Genomic DNA, 16,910 nt, shown 5'->3' with positions numbered 1-16,910 from the left:
GTAAATGGCCTGGGGAGGTGGGGTGGGTTCCAGAACAGTTACCTGCTTGGCGATATCCCAAATGCTGCTGCAGTTAAGACAGAACAAGAAGTGAGCACAGTCGGTCAGGACAAAGAGAAATGAAAACCCTAGAGATAAGCGCCCCAAACCCAAAAAAGTTAGAGAAGAAAACCAAAGGGCTCTGACACCCCATAAAGGGACACGAGCCCTGAGTCCAACTTCAGACCGTGCTCTAGAGCTCAGAGAGGTAAGAAAGAGTGACGCCATGATCTTTATTTTCTGGATAAGAGAACTGCTTTGTCCTTGCTGAAGACCAAACAGCCAGCAAGTAGCAAGACTAAACTCAAACTCAAAGTTTCTGACCCCGTCCCCTCCCTTGACCGCATTTGGGTATTTCTAACATCATTCGCTCACTATAATTCACTTAATATAGATTCATGTTGCTATGAAAAAAGCTCCTAGATTTATTGAATTTCGAGTCCCTTCTGCAGTTGCTTTGGCGGGGCCAGACCAAATGATTTTGCGGGCCCCGTTCCCCACCCCCGACTAAGGGAAGGTTCTAGAAAAGACTAGATGTGGGAGGGATAGCCATGTCTCTCTGATGCCAAGGTGAACACTTGAAAGAATTGATATTCCAATGGTGCAGAAGTCCTTTGCTCATTCCGGAGAGCTGTCTGCAAATTGTTCTGGCCTCATTTATCCTGAAGTAACTGGGTAGGAGACGCCAGCTTACAGCTGAATTAGAAATAGCTAATACAAATGCGTTCCATTAATTTTATGTCTGGTCAAATAAATGGAGCCATTTAGCTGGAATTGGTCTCCTCTTTCCTGCCACGTACACATTGTTAAGTTTGGTGTTAGCTGACACCCTCAGTGATTGGCCTTCCTGGATGTCGGCCTGATGATGTAAGAGTGGTCCTTCTTATTTGACCTCTAAGACAGTCGGCTCCTCATTTTCTGCTAAAGGTTTTATAGTCCTTCCTTTTGAGCAGTCTTGTTGAATAGCAATAAAGGAGGAATTTTATTTTGAAATGCACGAATCATTTCTGAAGTGATTCAGAGATTCTGAATTCTACTTTTATGTTCTTTCCAATATCGGCCTAATATTTAGTTTTCCTATTTGAACCATAGCAGCATATTCAAGTTCAAATGCCAGTAGAACTTGAGTCCAAATTAATGCTTTCAAAACCTACACTGAGGTAGTGACTTTTTATTTACTATGGAATAAAAAATATAAACCAAACATTATTTTTGCTAGACATTTTAGGAGTAGTTCTCCCTTCCTTATCTTCTCAGGTTTATAAGTAACAGCAAAAAAAGAGAGAGGTAATTTAGCTAATGTAGAGTGTAATGAATTATCTAAAGACAGTGGTGGTAAGTGGTATGGTTGATTGGAAATATTGATCATGAAGATTATAGAATATAATCCTATTAAGCAATCCCCTGTTGCTGTCATGTTATCACTTACACTTTTTATGTTTTCTTATAGAGTTTGATGCTATTTTCATCAATTCATTTGCTTGTATTATTTTATATAAATATATATCTTTATGTTTCTTTATAAAATAAAACCTAATATTATAGAAGATACATAACACATTATATATTGTACACATATACATTGTGTTGTATATATAAATATATCATGCATATAGTATATAATATAAAATCTTTTTTTTTAATATATTTTATTGATTTTTTACAGAGAGGAAGGGAGAGAGATAGAGAGTTAGAAACATCGATGAGAGAGAAACATCGATCAGCTGCCTCCTGCACACCCTCCACTGGGGATGTGCCTGCAACCCAGGTACATGCCCTTGACCGGAATCGAACCTGGGACCCCTCAGTCCACAGGCCGACGCTCTATCCACTGAGCCAAACCGGTCTCGGCAAAATCTTAACATATTTATATTTTAATATTTTATATATGTATATAAAATGAAGAAGTCTCAAAGAAATCTTGAGCAATCCAATCCTGGATTTCATGTTTCTTCAGGAACTTAAAACCACCCTAGAAAATATTCTACCCATCTTCCTCTTGGAAATGTCCAGAGATATTTAATCATATATTTTTGCCTCAACTCCCAAAAATAAATAAAACTGTTAGCTAAAACCTCATAGCTGACAGTTCCATGTAGTTAGAAGCTTTTAAAACATGCCATCCAGGAGAAGAAATTGCCGTGTCTCACTGGCATCACAAGGGAGCAACAGAAACAGCAGCACAGACAGGAAGCTCTCCCCTCCTCCAGCGCGTTCTTCCTCTCTGTGAGCATCCAGGTTGTCGCTGATGCAATTGCTTTGCAGAGTTTTTTTGTAGACGATGAGAGAGGCAATTACAAGCAGTGCTCCTGCGCGTGACGCTGCCCGGACGACGGGCAAATTGCATGCCTTGATGGATGCCAGCTCTTACAGACCCTGGGCCGCAAATTTCCATGTAGGGAAAAGAAAGGGACGGAGGGAAGGCCGAGCAAAAACACTCATCAATAGAGAGAAGCGTTCATGGAAAGAGGGGGCTCGTTGCTGGCAGACTCCGATTTCGCAGACACGCTGAATACCATGAGAGATCTGTGAATACGGATATACGTTCACACATCCACACACATCAGAATAACTTTTGAGATAGCAAATGAAGCTCATGTATCCAACACTTAACCAAATTCAAATCGCGTTTTTTATGCTGCCTAGAATCTGAAAACAGGTCATTAGTGCCAGAGAGAAATCTTAGGTATTGTACCCACAGTGTAAATAGATGCCCTCGCTTGTGCTATGCAGAGGGCTTACAAAGTCTGAAATCTACTATTTGAGTAAAATGAGATGTAATGAGCAACGATCACTCACAATATCAGTGCTTGTAAGTGCACAGGATCTTCCCCATGATGCTGCTCACTGTGAACTACAGTTCAGCACACGGCTGGGGTCCTGGTTCGAGGAGAGGTGATGGGAAGAGGAGGATTTAACCTGGAGGCAGAAGGCGCTGCCATCAGAAGCTGCCTGTCCCCCAGGGGCGCATCCCGGGGCCTGTGCTGTGGTGGAAGAATCTGTCTGAGAGTGCTTTACAGATTCTTTCTGGAACACTGTCAGGGAGCGTCTGCTAGGTTTTTGAAATAGACGCCAGATCAGGTTTGTTACTCCCAGCGGCGCTTCTGTGGCTGGATCCTGATGTGGGCTCGTGAGCAGCATAAAGGTCTATTAGGAAGATGGAGTTTTACCTGCAAAAGGCAAACAGTTTTTATTCTCACCGAAAATGGTATTTTCAATAATAAAGCCATGATTAACTTTTAGTGAAGTGCTTGGTACATGGTAGGTCAATAATAACTATTTGTTTATTTTTCTTTTTATTGATTTCAGAGAGGAAGGTAAAGGGAGAGAGAGATCGAAACATCAATGATGAGGGAGAATCATTGATCGCTGCCTCCTGCACGCCCTTCACTGGGGATGGAGCCTGCAACCCTGGCATATGCCCTTGACCGGAATTGATCCTGGGACCCTTCAGTCCACAGGCTAATGCTCTACCCACTGAGCCAAACTGGCTAAAGCTAAATATTTGCTTATTAATTCAAGGAATAAAGCAGGTTGCATTCAAAGTTGAGAGTTTGTCTTAGCTCTAGCACAGCGGTTCTCAACCTGTGGGTCGCGACCCCTTTGGGGGTCAAACGACCCTTTCACAGGGGTCGTCTAAGACCATCGGAAAACACATATATAATTACATATTGTTTTTGTGATTAATCACTATGCTTTAATTATGTTCAATTTGTAACAATGAAAATACATCCTGCATATCAGATATTTACATTACGATTCATAACAGTAGCAAAATTACAGTTATGAAGTAGCAACGAAAATAATTTTATGGTTGGGGGGTCACCACAACATGAGGAAAGGGTCGCAGCATTAGGAAGGTTGAGAACCACTGCTCTAGCACTTAATATAGTATCTCATACTTAGAAAGTGTTGAACAGGTGAATGAATGAATTAATTAATGAGATATAAAATTGCTAACCTGAAAGAAAAAAGAAAAGGAAGTTAATTTTAAATGTAAAGAGTCACATAATGTTTATGTGAAACATTTTCTTCACATTATTAGGGGCTTTTACTTCTGATTTAGGTCCAGGACTTTATTACTTTAAGGTAGAAAATGAGTGCATCATACTTCTCGAGTGGAAGAATTGCACAACTATTTCAGCCAAGAGTCCCTGAGCCAGGCGTGTGGGCTTGACTTTGCGCAGAGAACACCTAGAAAGGTCATCGTCGGTCTGCATGGACCCTGAGAGCTGTTCCCATGAGCTGCTCTGTTTCTTTCCTCCTCAGGTGTGGGATCCATAGCATGTTCCCCTTACACTTAGCTGCCCTGAACGCTCACTCTGACTGCTGCCGGAAGCTGTTGTCGTCCGGTGAGTACCTCCATCGCCAGCGAAGAGGCTGGATGTGTCCTGAGTGAGCCACGTGGCTTCCCGTGTCTGCTCAGAGCTGCCTGTGCTTCATGTCATTCATGCATCACCTGCTCTGGGCAGCTCCCAGCAAACCTGGGCATTGTCGCTGCTGGAATGTCAGCATTGCTGTCCCTGAATGAGAGTTTTGTCTGTTTATTAAGTTAGAGCTCGGGGGATCCAGAGTCAGAGACAGGCAGCAGTGGCCACAGCTCACAGTGCGTTTGTCATAAATGGAGAAAACATCTTTCAAGCTTAAAATGGTAGCTTAGCATTTAATACTTTTCAGCAAAGGAAAGTGGCCAAGTCTCCACCCTGCCCCCATTTTGACAGTAGAAAATGTCATATGACCTTTCCACTCCGTGGGCTCTGAAAAATCACCGTGGCTGAGCCCCTCCAATTAGGTCTCATTTTTATTTATTTAGTTATTTTTAATGTGGGCCTATTAGGAACCAAGAAATCCCTTCTGGTTTGGAGCCTTGCTAATCTTTCTTATCACTGCTTCTGCCAACTTCCATGTATTCAAAGGCCATAGAGATCTGCAAGGCAAAGATTGTTTATGAATTAATTTCATAGATATTCCGGAAGCATTTGAGCCCTTTAAGTACTTTACCTGTGGGGGATCCTGCTCCCGCTGCTTTTGGCATGTCTAAAAAGCATCCCTGCATGAGAGCACGTTTCCCAAACCTCAGACCGACTGGCAGCTGATGACACGTTAAGAAACTCTATGCCGGCCTGTTGGGATCCCTCCCGTACCTTCCGTGTTTTCTCCGTGTGTCCTGTCCGCCCAGCTGTCGCCCTCCTTGCCTCCAATGGGTTTCCATCAGTGTCTATCCTGGGGTTGAAATACGGGGCTGTGGCTCACCCAGAGCTGAATGTGAAAATAAATTCTTCTTGACTTCCCGGGTCTTCCTATAAAATTGCCACGCTTGAGCGGTTCCCATTCGTTTGTTTCCATGCCAACCTCTTTCTGACTACAGTTGCTTTGCATTCTGGTTTTTCTACTAACTGATTTTTCTGTCTCTGCAATGTTTCTTGTGGTTTAACTAGGACAAAAGTATAGCATAGTGTCCTTGTTTAGTAATGAGCACGTGCTGTCTGCAGGCTTTGAAATAGACACCCCAGATAAATTCGGAAGAACGTGCCTTCATGCCGCTGCTGCAGGAGGGTGAGTAGTGAGCAGTTTCAGCTGTGACTTCCTTTTCTTAATGACGAATGCCTCTCACTGGACGCCAGTGGTCTGTGACTCAAAGGCCGTTTCCTTAGTGAACTGGGTCAGAGCCGTTTCTACCAACACCAAGTATCGCTGGGTTGCATTTCCAGGTTTACTTGCGTTATTGTCCTTCCAGAGAAAAATTTTAGCCCATCTCATCTAGAAATAGTTTTTCTTTGGTTTTATTCTTTCTCCTCATTTTCTTTCCGTTTTTTGTTTTTGTTTTTTTTGTGTTTTTTTTTTAAATTATAGATGTTCACCCTATAGAATATGCATCTCCTTGGTACTCCCTACACTGAAAGAAAATAATTTGATCGAGGGAATCCAAGATTGAGTTCATTTACAGACACTTTTTCCTTATTTTTAAGTCTTCGTAGCAGTTAAATGTGAACAACGCTTAAGAAAACCCAAAGGATAAGAAAGAAGTTTAACCCTTGCCTTTTTTTATTGTAAAGATAATTTTTCATCAGATATACTCTTTTTGACATCAGTGGTCAGAGTAAGGCTCTCACCAATGTATTTTGATGTATGACCACACATCAGCCAAACCGGCCTTTCTCAGATGGCTTTGTTTGGGTAAGATGTTAGTTCTTTTTTCTTTTTTAAAAATATATTTTATTGATTTTTTGCAGAGAGGAAGGGAGAGGGATAGAGAGTCAGAAACATCGATGAGAGAGAAACATCGATCAGCTGCCTCCTGCACACCCCACACTGGGGATGTGCCCACAACCCAGGCACATGCCCTTGACCGGAATTGAACTTGGGACCTTTCAGTCCGCAGGCCGACGCTCTATTCCCTGAGCCAAACCAGTTTGGGCAAGATGTTGGTTCTTAATCAATTTCCTAATCCTTGAGAACCAACACCACCTCTCCTCTTGCCTGTATATTAGAAGTGGGTTGACTGAAGCTATAGGGCCCCTTATTTGCGTGGTCTCCTTCTGAAATCTAAAATCTAGTTTTATATTCATAATGTTGTATTATTATTTTTATTTAAAAATCTTTATTATTGAAAGTATTGCATATGTCCCCTTTCTTCCCCGTTGACCCCTTCTAGCCCCCGCCTTCCCCCACCCCAGGCCTTCACCACACTGTTGTCTGTGTGAAGATCCTCCTTCTCCCCACCTCATTCCCCCAGATCACGTGGGCCCCATGAGCCACACACCTGGAATCTGTCTTCCTCTGAGCTTCTGGCTTCACGCAGGAAGGACAGGTGCTTATATCAGCAGGCAGGCTACCCCAGCCCAGAGTGGTCTCGAAAGTTCTCATGTTTTATGGCTAAAACAGCCTGTTCTCTGAGAAAGGTGGCTATGACGGGTGGCTGTGGGGTGGGGAGAGCCCTGCTCAGGCTTATCGTGAACGAGATCATTTTTCTTAGTTAAATGATAATAAAACAGTAAATCCCAGGCCACTTCTTACTATTCTAAATTTAGGACAATGATGGATGATTGTCTCCTCTGATGCCCACATTAAAAAAAAATATATATCAGGCCTGCACAGAAAGTGACAGCACACCATTCTGAATCCATGTCTGTAACTCCTGTTATTATTAATATTTAACTACATGCCCTTCGATAGGAAAATTCACTTCGGTGGGTCCTTCGCTCTCCACTAAACATGATTTATTGCTGCTGCGTTGGAAGATCACCGCGCTCCCCGACATCATTCTCGGCCGTGGTTCTGCACATTCACTTCCCGAGACCACAAAGGCAGGGCTACGCAGCCATTTTATTTTCTATTAGGGAAGGTCTGGGTCAGACATGGTGGCCATGGCGAGTTCATTCTGCCATGATGAAAGGTGATGCTCTCCAGTCTGGCTCTTGTTTAAAGGTGACATGACCCTAGGTTTAGAGGGCTGTTTCCCACACTCTTGATGGTTTTGAAAGAGAATTTTAGGGTACATGACGAGACCATCACTGACAGGTTTAATCACATAATAACCATTAAATGCCATCATCATGGAATTGAAAGTGTTTCATCAAGCTCTTTCTCATACTGATCGTTTAGCTTTGAAAAAATAATTGTAGGAACCGTAGGTCCTTAATATGGCCTTGCCGTGTGTTCAGGTTGTTGCTAGAATCTAAAGCTGGAACTGTGGTTTCCCGCCACCGCACTCTGCAGAACACAGGTCTTCCTGCAGCGAGCCCCGCAGGTCGCCGCCACCCCTGATTGATGTTTTCTGTCTTTCCAGTAACGTGGAATGTATAAAACTCTTGCAGAGCAGTGGAGCGGATTTCCACAAAAAGGACAAGTGTGGGAGGTATGTAAACAGGGAACTCTGCTTCCGGTGCCTAAATAACAGCAGCAGGGAGCAGTCCATCTGGAAGCCATGTGATGCTGTCATGTGATGATGGGATGGTAAACAGGGAGCTGGTTGGAAGAGTCCATCCTCGGAAGGAAGTCCTTCTTGTAGCGAAACGCCAACAAAGCAACAAAAACATAAGCAATCCAACATGTAAAATATTTATAATTTCCCTTTTTTGGACTAAAAAGGAGTAAATCAAGTGGTCAAAGAGCCCATAAATTGCCTACAAAATATAAAATAGTTGGACTTGAAAATTGATAAATGGTACTTGACAAAAAAGTTACTCCATTTCTAGCAATTTGTTTGGCTAGTATCCCCTGATACTAGCAACACCAATGGACTGTAAAATAATTGAGGACTAAAAATAAGTGATATAAACCTTATATTCCTGCTCTGCGGTATGCTTTACAAGTGGCCATATTTTCTAAATGTTACTCGCTTGGCTTCTCATAGTAACTCCATGAGGTACATGGAGATGCTCATTATCCTTTTTAATTAATGAGAAAACTGAGCCCAGAGAAACTAAACGAGTTGTGCACGTGCATAGGATTTCAGAGCTCGAGTGGACCTGAGGTCCTTGTTGCCAGAAGGACGACGCCCGGGCCTGGAGAGGGGATGTGGTTGGGGCTGGCCTGCACACCTGTCCAGACCAGAACCCGGGGCTCTGGGTTCCACGTGAATCGCTCTTCCTATTAGCCACATAGTTCAGTGGAGAAGGTGAGACGGCACCAACAGCTAACATCAAGGCAGCACAGGATGCGAGTTCCAGAGAGGCCAGACAGGCGCTCAGCCATCTCAGACAGAAGAGAGAGAACTTCTGGTGGAGTGGGGTTTTCATGGGTGGAATGCTGCTCCCTGCTGCATTCCAGGGACGAGAGGAACTTGGCACAGTGGAGGGGAGTGTGAGCATGACAGGGAACACCTCAGATCATTTCGTTTGGATTCAATAATGGGCTCATCTAGGGGAGAGAGAGACACTCCATGAAGGTAGGTCGGGACCAACTTGGGGAGGTCTTCAGCTTCACGCGGGGTCTTGTCAGGGGGGAGAACCAGAAGTTTTAGGGCGGGATTGTCAGATGTGGGTATCGGACCTTAGAGAGCTGAGTTCTTCATCCGGAACAACTAGAAAGTCAATGGACGTTTGATTCGAGATAGGAGGCTAAGAGGGATGGCCTGCAGTGTTTCATCCGGGCAGCGACATCGCCCTGCACCAGGAGAGGCGCGAGGAGTGGGAAGGCAGGTCTGCGGGTGGACGGCCTTGTCTGAAGCCACTGTTTCTGTAGCCTCACTTGCAATTACAGTCACAGAAGGCACCGCCCCTGGCCTCGGGGCTCTGGGGGACGGAGGAAGAGCTCTCCACACCCGGAGGAACCCTGCCTTCATGGGCCTGTGTGCCGCCTGAGGGAGGTCACACCTTGCCGCCTGTCTTCCAGGACCCCTTTGCACTACGCAGCTGCGAACTGCCACTTCCACTGCATTGAGGTCTTAGTGACCACGGGGGCCAACGTGAACGAGACCGATGACTGGGGCCGGACAGCTCTGCACTACGCCGCGGCTTCCGACATGGACAGAAAGTAAAGGCAGCCTTGTCCCTGTGTCCCCTGGGGCCGGGGAGGGGGAGGGGCGGCTGGCTAATTTCCTTCATTCTGCCTCAAGGATGCTGGGATGCAGCATCTCGCTCACCCAGATCGAAGGAGTTAGAGACGCTTCATACCCACCCCACCACCCCCTACCCCCCACCCCCGCCGCTCCCCATTCTGCTCTCTTGATGTGTGATGATTTCATGTCACTGCACAATCACGTCTCTGTGTTTTGGGTGGAATGCCAAGGGGAGCTGTCAAGCCCAGGTTGTCAGCCCATTCAAAAATCTGTTGTCATTTATTTTGTCATCTGCTGCCGTTTTCATTACCACCCCTTAAATGCTTCATCTGCGGTAAAACTTACATGTGCTGATATGTGTGTCCTGTGTGGAAAATAGCCACCCATGCGTCAGCCCCGTAGCCTCAGATGCAGTGTCATGTGTGAAGCAGGCACTGCTGTCCCACGCGGGTGTGGACACCCTTCCGGGAGCTGGCGGGGAGGAAGTCTTGCCCTGGCCATGGTAGGAGTCTGGGTGGCTGGGAATGGGAAGCAGGATCGAGTGACCCGGTTCGGGGGAAAAGACAGAGAGGTGCCCGTGATGTGATGTCTGAGCTGGTTCTCACAGACTTAAGGACCAGGGCCTCCTCCGGGGGAACAGCGTCCAGGGCCTTGTCTGCTGCCTCGGGCTGTGGGACTGACTGGGTCAGTGCTGGAGAGCGTTGGAGAGAAGCATGCATAACACACAGTGTGTATTAATATGCAGTTCATTTTTCAAAATTTAAAAGAATCTAGGGAAATGAATAATTTTTTTCTGTCAACGCCTGTGTTCAAACTGATGACCGTTGTGGCCCAGGCACTGCTGATAACGCGAGGCCCTGGGATCGCAGGCATCAAAGATCATTTTGTTCCGTATTTGTGCGCCCTCAGTTCATCCACGGATGCTGGTTTTGTACTGAAAACTTTAACTTTTATGTTTCTCCATTAAAAAATAAGTCTACTGGCACTTTAGGATAAATGTTCTTTGTTCATAGCTTAGTCTGGCTCCACCCATTATTTCAAACCAGTTAAACCCGAAAAGGAGTGAAAATTAAGTGAATTCTCAGCTGTTGAAGTGTGTAGACCTTTTTTGGGGGGACACCCTGTAGATCCTCAGTGAAAACTCTGTAGTACTTATTTCTTTGGGTTGGGAGAGAAATCATTGAGCTTTAAATGGCACCAAAATCATTAGCAACTTGGCCATTAAAACACTAATTGTAGTTTTCTTTCTTTCCCTCACGCCGAGAAGTAAGACCACCCTAGGAAATGCCCACGAAAACTCAGAGGAGCTCGAAAGTGCCCGCGAGGCGAAGGAGAAAGAGGCTGCCCTGTAAGTTACTTCCCTGAGTCGCCATGGGGCCAGCCTGGCTGTTGGGGGTTTTCACTTGGGATCTTGAGGAGGTGATGTGGGCTTGTCGTTAATGAAGAAGAAACTGCTCTTTTAATACATCCTTCAGCCGGGCTGCTTTCACCCAGGGCACGCTTTCTAAAATGGTGAGCGTGGGCACGGCCATGGCTGTGATTGGTCAGCGGCTTTTGGAACCAGGTGTGTCTGAAATATCATTTCTGACTCTGCCAGGTATCAGGTGCCTCGGGCGACACCTTGACATTCCTCCCAGGGCCGTAGGCTCTCCTGTAGGGCCTGCGGATCACTGCTTAGCGGGTTCTATAAATAAATGCGTTGAGATTTCAGTGGGAAATACACCCATTGTACTCTCGTCTTCATCCCCAACACTCACATCAGCACACACACAGCCCCCTGCCCTCAGCCGCTGCTCCTGCCCCCTCCGCCCCCCCCCCCCCCGCCTCTGCCCGGCTATTCCTGTGATGGGGTGGGGTGCCTGTCTCCCCAGGGCTGTTGATTCCTGGGGAGCCCTAATGCTTTGTTCCTGGGAGCCCTTCCTGCACAACAGGTCACAGTGACAAGCTTGTGCTGCCCAGCGCGGTGACCAGCACACAGCTGGTGATCAGTAAGTAGTTGTTGAATAGGTGAGCAAACGAATGAACGGTGCCCACACTCTGGTCTCGGGACCCAGTGGATGTAGTGCCCCAAGTCTGCACACACACACAGCCCTTGACTTGCTTGCTCTCTTCTCCACTCTAGGGCCTTCCTGCCGCCCGGTGGCTCCCCCCACCCCTCCACCTCCCCCCCCACCCCCCGCTGTCAGGACCCGGGCCTAGAGTTACAAGTAAGAAGTTGTCTACAGGAAGTTGAGAGATGTAGTTAGAGGGTGGCTCAGGTGCAGGTTCAGGGACATACTTAGTTACTGGGTGGCAACGGGAAGCACTGCTGAGTGTAAAGCAGACTGGCCAGGTTTTACTCTAATTCTCCGCCATTTAAATAATCATATTAAAGCCCGGCCGGTGTGGCTCAGTGGTTGAGCATTAACCTATGAACCAGGAGGTCACGGTTCGATTCCTGGTCAGGGCACATGCCGGGTTGCGAGCTCGATCCCCAGTGGGGGACTTGCAGGAGGCAACCAATCTATGATTCTCTCTCATCGTTGGTGTTTCTATCTCTCTCTCCCTTCCTCTTTGAAATCAATAAAACTATATTTTAAAAATGATCATATTAAAGACTGGAATTTTAAAGCCATCTCAGCAATGCTCCTTCTCTAGGAAATGCAGGCTTGCCCAGGCCAGAGCAGTTGGCTTACAGCTGATGGAGAGGGAGGGGCGGGAGGGGCAGGGAAGGGGAAGGTGGCCACCTGCTGCCCAACTGCTGCCGGAGAGCCCTTTTATGCAAAGAGGCTACTCCCCCCCTTCCCCCCCTCCCCCGTCCAGATACACCCCTGGCCTAATGTGCATCTCTTGATGTTGCAGCTTAGGTGCCAGAACTGCCCTGGGAGGAGAAAAGATAAGCGTGTCCAGTTAAAACTAGTTAATCACTGTCCCATAAAAAGCAACACGGAGAATTTTCAAATTCTGTCCAACTGTTATTTCAGTAGCACTGTTGGTTGTATAGGTCAGGTATATTCTGGATTGAATAACTCTTTGGGAGCAACTCCAAGTGTTTTCCAAATTTTATATTCAATTGGTCAACAGATTTTCAGCAGCTGGGAGTTGTGCATCCATAGAATGCCATTCCTATCGAATGTTTTATATGAAGAGCCAAGTTCGGTTTACAGTGAGTCACACCTGCGGTCCTGCCCATGGGCATTTTATTAGCCAAATAAGGGAGGACTTCCTCATAAGGTACATGTCACCAGAGGCAGTATGACGTCAGGGCCCCAAGAATAGCTTGACTTATTATTATGGAGTATTTTTATGGATGAATCATGTGACATGGAGGTATTTGGTTTAAAAATGTATGTCTTTCATCTGTTTTTTCTAGAAATTAAAATATCATTTTAAACAGTCTCTGTATGTGATCTGTTTTTCTCTTTGTGGCATTTGCCAAAAGATAGGTAAATGTCACTTGAAGGCTCTTCTGTGCACTATGGAAAGTTTCCTTGGACAGTTCTTCTTTAAAGTATAGGCTTCGGAATCGTACAATTTTAATCTGATATGAAATTGAATCAGCTTGGTTTTGTGAAGGAGCTGTTGGTCCCACTGCCACAAAAATAAAATTGAGCCCTGCCCGGCGTTGCTCAGTGGTTTGAGTGTCAGCCTGCACACCAGAGGGTCACAGGTTCGATTCCCGTCAAGGGCATGTACCTGAGTTGCAGGTCCAACCCCCACCCCAGTCGGGTTGGGTGTGAGAGGCAACCAGTCAGTGTGTCTCTGTCACATCAATGTTGCTCCCTCCCTCCCACCCTACTCCCTTCCACTCTCTCTAGAAATCAATGGAAAAAATACCGTCAGTCCTCAGGTGAGGATTAAAGTAATAAGAGCAAGTGGTGTGGCCGACTTACTCCATCTTCCCCAGCAGGATCGTTCCATTTGCGATAAACCCTGAACGGAACTGGTTTGGTCCTCGAGGCCCGTGTCCTGGAGTTTGGGGCTCTTCTGGAAAGGGGAGCCGCACGCCAGCGTCTAAGCTATTCCTATGGTTGTGGCTTTTTCAGAAAAATGACAACTTTGTCATCAAAGGCTTTTAAAATGTATTAGTTATTATTTGCTTTAGTCTCTCTTCCTAGTGGTGCAATTTGAGTCTTTTTCTTCATTTGTGGTGACTGACTTATGTTTTTTTAAATGTTTACCCATTCCTTTAACCCTTTTATTGTTTAGGCTCTTCTTCCGGGTTTTTTTTTGTTTGTTTGTTTTGTTTTGTTGTTGGTATCTTCTTATACATCTTGACTTTCCTTTTCCAACCTTTTGATCTTGGAGTCTCCCATAGCAAGGTGGAAAGAACACCCTCTCTGAGGCTGGCCCCGTTGCAAGGGCCGGGACACTTCTTTATTCCAGTTGAGACTTTGCCTTTTGAACATGGAGTTCTAACGCTGCCTAGCCAGTGGTGCTGACAGGGAGGGTGTCCACCTTAGGATGAGAAGGGAAAAGAACTGAATGACCGCCTTGTTGCTAACGGCTTTCCTGAATTCTGGAGTGGCAGTTTTAAGCTGAAATAAAGGCACACACAAACACACGCGCACACACTTCTTCCAGGACACAAACCCTCCTTGCTGTAGGATTTTTAAAGAAATACTTAAACTCACAAAGTGCTCTGTGGAGCATTCATAATAGGAGGAAGTTTGCATTCATTATCTCTTTTGGTCCAGAGATGTTTTCTGAAATGACCTCATCCCTACACTTACAGATGCCTCGAGTTTCTGCTTCAAAATGACGCCAACCCATCTCTCCGGGACAAGGAAGGCTACAATAGCATCCACTACGCGGCTGCCTACGGCCACAGGCAGTGTCTGGAATTGGTGAGTCGCTTTGCCTTGTCTTGTTTTCTCTGACACACACACACACACACACACACACACACACACACACGTGCACCCAGACCAGACAGTGCTGGTCTTAATGCCTCAGCAAAGGGCCTGACTGCCTAGTTAGGTCCCCCTAGAAACCACCTTGAAGATGTTCTGTGGTAAGTGATTCAGTTGTTTAACTGAATCATGTGAGATCTCTTTGTTTCTTTTCTGTCCATCCTAATCTTAGAAATGGCTGACAGTGAACTCTTTTCTACATTAACTTGGGCCGAGAATGTAAGACCTGTGTACGGACACAGTTTGTATTTTAAAGATCATTTGGACGTATCAGAAAAGCTCAGTATATGTTTCTGGAGGCTCACGTAGCACCCCCATATTCAGGAGAATTGTTGTAAGATAATTTGCATAATCATGAGGCATGTGGGTTTGTTACAGTCCAATGTGCAGTCTAGGGAAAGAAATTGGCAAGGGTACAAAAAAATTAGAATGTACTGGAATTCCCAAACCACCAGAAATTTCAAACCTGTCGTGATCAGAGAACACTTTGGGGTTTGGAGTCTGAAATGCCTCTGCTGGTACAGGTCAAAAGAGACACAAACTCACATGCTCACAGGAACCAGAAATGTAAAGTAAAGGAGTGAAGTAAGCCCAGGTGTGCAATAGGGAGTGGTGGGGATTGTGGCAGCTAGAGAGCACATGCTCTGTCTAAAGCAGTGGTTCTCAGCCTTCTGGCCCTTTAAATACAGTTCCTCATGTTGTGACCCAACCATAAAATTATTTTCGTTGCTACTTCATAACTGTCATGTTGCTACTGTTATGAATCATAATGTAAATATCTGATATGCAGGATGGTCTTAGGCGACCCCTGTGAAAGGGTCGTTCAACCGCCAAAGGGGTTGAGACCCACAGGTTGAGAACCACTGGTCTAAAGGGAGAAACAGCAAGTCAGCCCCAGCTCACGGAGACCAGGTAGGCATGCATACCTGGGGTTGCCAGACTTCAGCATCTCAAGAGGAGGTAGAACTCTAGACTTCGTATGTGAAATTGGCTGCTTAGAAAACCCTGGGTGGACTAGGAAGAAGAAATGTGGATTTGTGGCTGGATTCTCTCTGCTGGCCACCACTGGCCATCTCCAGAGCATCCCCCTCATTCAGCTTCACCCGGATACATGGGCCATCCAACCTCCCCATCTCTGGTCTAATGAGAGGTGTCACCTTTGGGGACTGGACTCCCAGCTCTTGTCCATGTTTCTTTAAAAGCAGAAGTCCCACTGTCAGAGCCATTGAGAGGTGTGCGGTGTCCGGGGGAACCTTGCACAGCTGCACAGCGGTTGAGAGAGGCAGGAGGCAGAAAGCGAGAGAGCAGCCGTGCCCGCGCCTGCGGGGAAGTGACTCAATGATGCCCCGGCTTGTTCCTTTCCCTTTGGCTTTGCTGCCCGTTTCAAGTGGTTCCAATAGGGTCTTTCTTACTATTGCACACAGTTATGCAGGTTTATAAAGGTCCCCCAGTTTGGAAAGAAGAGGGTGATTATTCCAGTGGGCTTTTGGTGTGGCATTTACTGGTGAATGGTGCCTGCCTTCCTAATCCTGGAATACTTCCGAGCCTTCTTTCCTGTGGTTCTTGTGGATGCTAACGATGTCCCCGTTTGACCTTGGGGGTGGCACTTCCCCTCTAGTTTTGATTCCATTCTGGTTCTTCCAGTTACGGTGGCTGCATAACACATCACCCCAAAGTTAGTGGCTTCACACAACAGTCATCATGTGTGAGCGGAGCCCGTTTCTGTCCCTCTGGAACTCAGGAGTGGCCTAGCTGAGTGGTTCTAGTAAAGGTGTCCTGTGAGATCAAGTCAGACCGTGGCTGCTTTCCATTGGTTTTCTCGATGAAAACCAGGCCGTAATCGGACGTCGAAACTTTTATTACAAAGTTTGTTGTTGCAGTCTTAATAACTTGTGCTGGTATGTTGTAGTTGTTGTTGTTTTTAAAGAGTAGTTTATTGATTTTTTGAGAGAGAAGGCGGGAGAGAGAAAGGGAAATACAGATGTGAGAGCGGTATTTCTGTACCACCTCCCCTACCACCCCCCTGTCAGGGATCGAGCGTGCAGCCAGGGCAGGTGTCCTGACCGGGAATTGAACCAGTGACCTTTTGGTGTGCGGGAGGATGCCCAAACAACTGAGCCACGCCAGCCAGGGCAACTTGTGCTGTTTTGAAGAATGCTCCTGTAACACTTTCTCTCTGTGTAAATAATATATTGCACGTTATTTTTATCTGTCAGGAAACCAGCTCGGGGCCCTATCTGTTAGCCAGTGGCCAGGGTTTCTGTCCACCAGAGGTTTCACAAGTTCTGTTTGCTCATGAAAGTACCCCTCTGATTCGATGGCACTTGCTCTGTGTAATTCACAAAGAGATGACGATTCCTGGCCATTACAAGACATTCAAACATCAGGTGTCAGGGGGACGAGGGTGGGGGTGAGAGGTGGGGTAGTAATTGATCTCAATTTGCACTGTCAGCTGAAAAGGACCAGATTAGCAACAT

At 46.1% G+C, this 16,910-nt stretch overlaps 1 protein-coding gene across 1 annotated transcript in view; it reads left to right on the top strand.

Annotated features, from left to right (window-relative positions):
- Window positions 1-16,910, top strand: part of ANKRD44 (ankyrin repeat domain 44) — a 221,194-nt gene that overhangs the window by 149,252 nt on the left and 55,032 nt on the right. The window contains exons 11-16 of the mRNA XM_081095598.1: window positions 4,309-4,391; window positions 5,532-5,595; window positions 7,829-7,897; window positions 9,376-9,516; window positions 10,809-10,889; window positions 14,256-14,367. Of these exons, the coding sequence (XP_080951724.1) occupies window positions 4,309-4,391; window positions 5,532-5,595; window positions 7,829-7,897; window positions 9,376-9,516; window positions 10,809-10,889; window positions 14,256-14,367 (550 nt within the window). The remainder of the gene's footprint in view (window positions 1-4,308; window positions 4,392-5,531; window positions 5,596-7,828; window positions 7,898-9,375; window positions 9,517-10,808; window positions 10,890-14,255; window positions 14,368-16,910) is intronic.

The sequence above is a fragment of the Myotis nattereri genome, assembly GCF_964212035.1.
Source record: "Myotis nattereri genome assembly, chromosome: 7".
In the NCBI taxonomy this organism is placed as follows: Eukaryota; Metazoa; Chordata; class Mammalia; order Chiroptera; family Vespertilionidae; genus Myotis; species Myotis nattereri.
The sequence above is the reverse complement of the archived record's forward strand: the minus strand, read 5'-3'. Positions and strand labels throughout refer to the sequence as shown.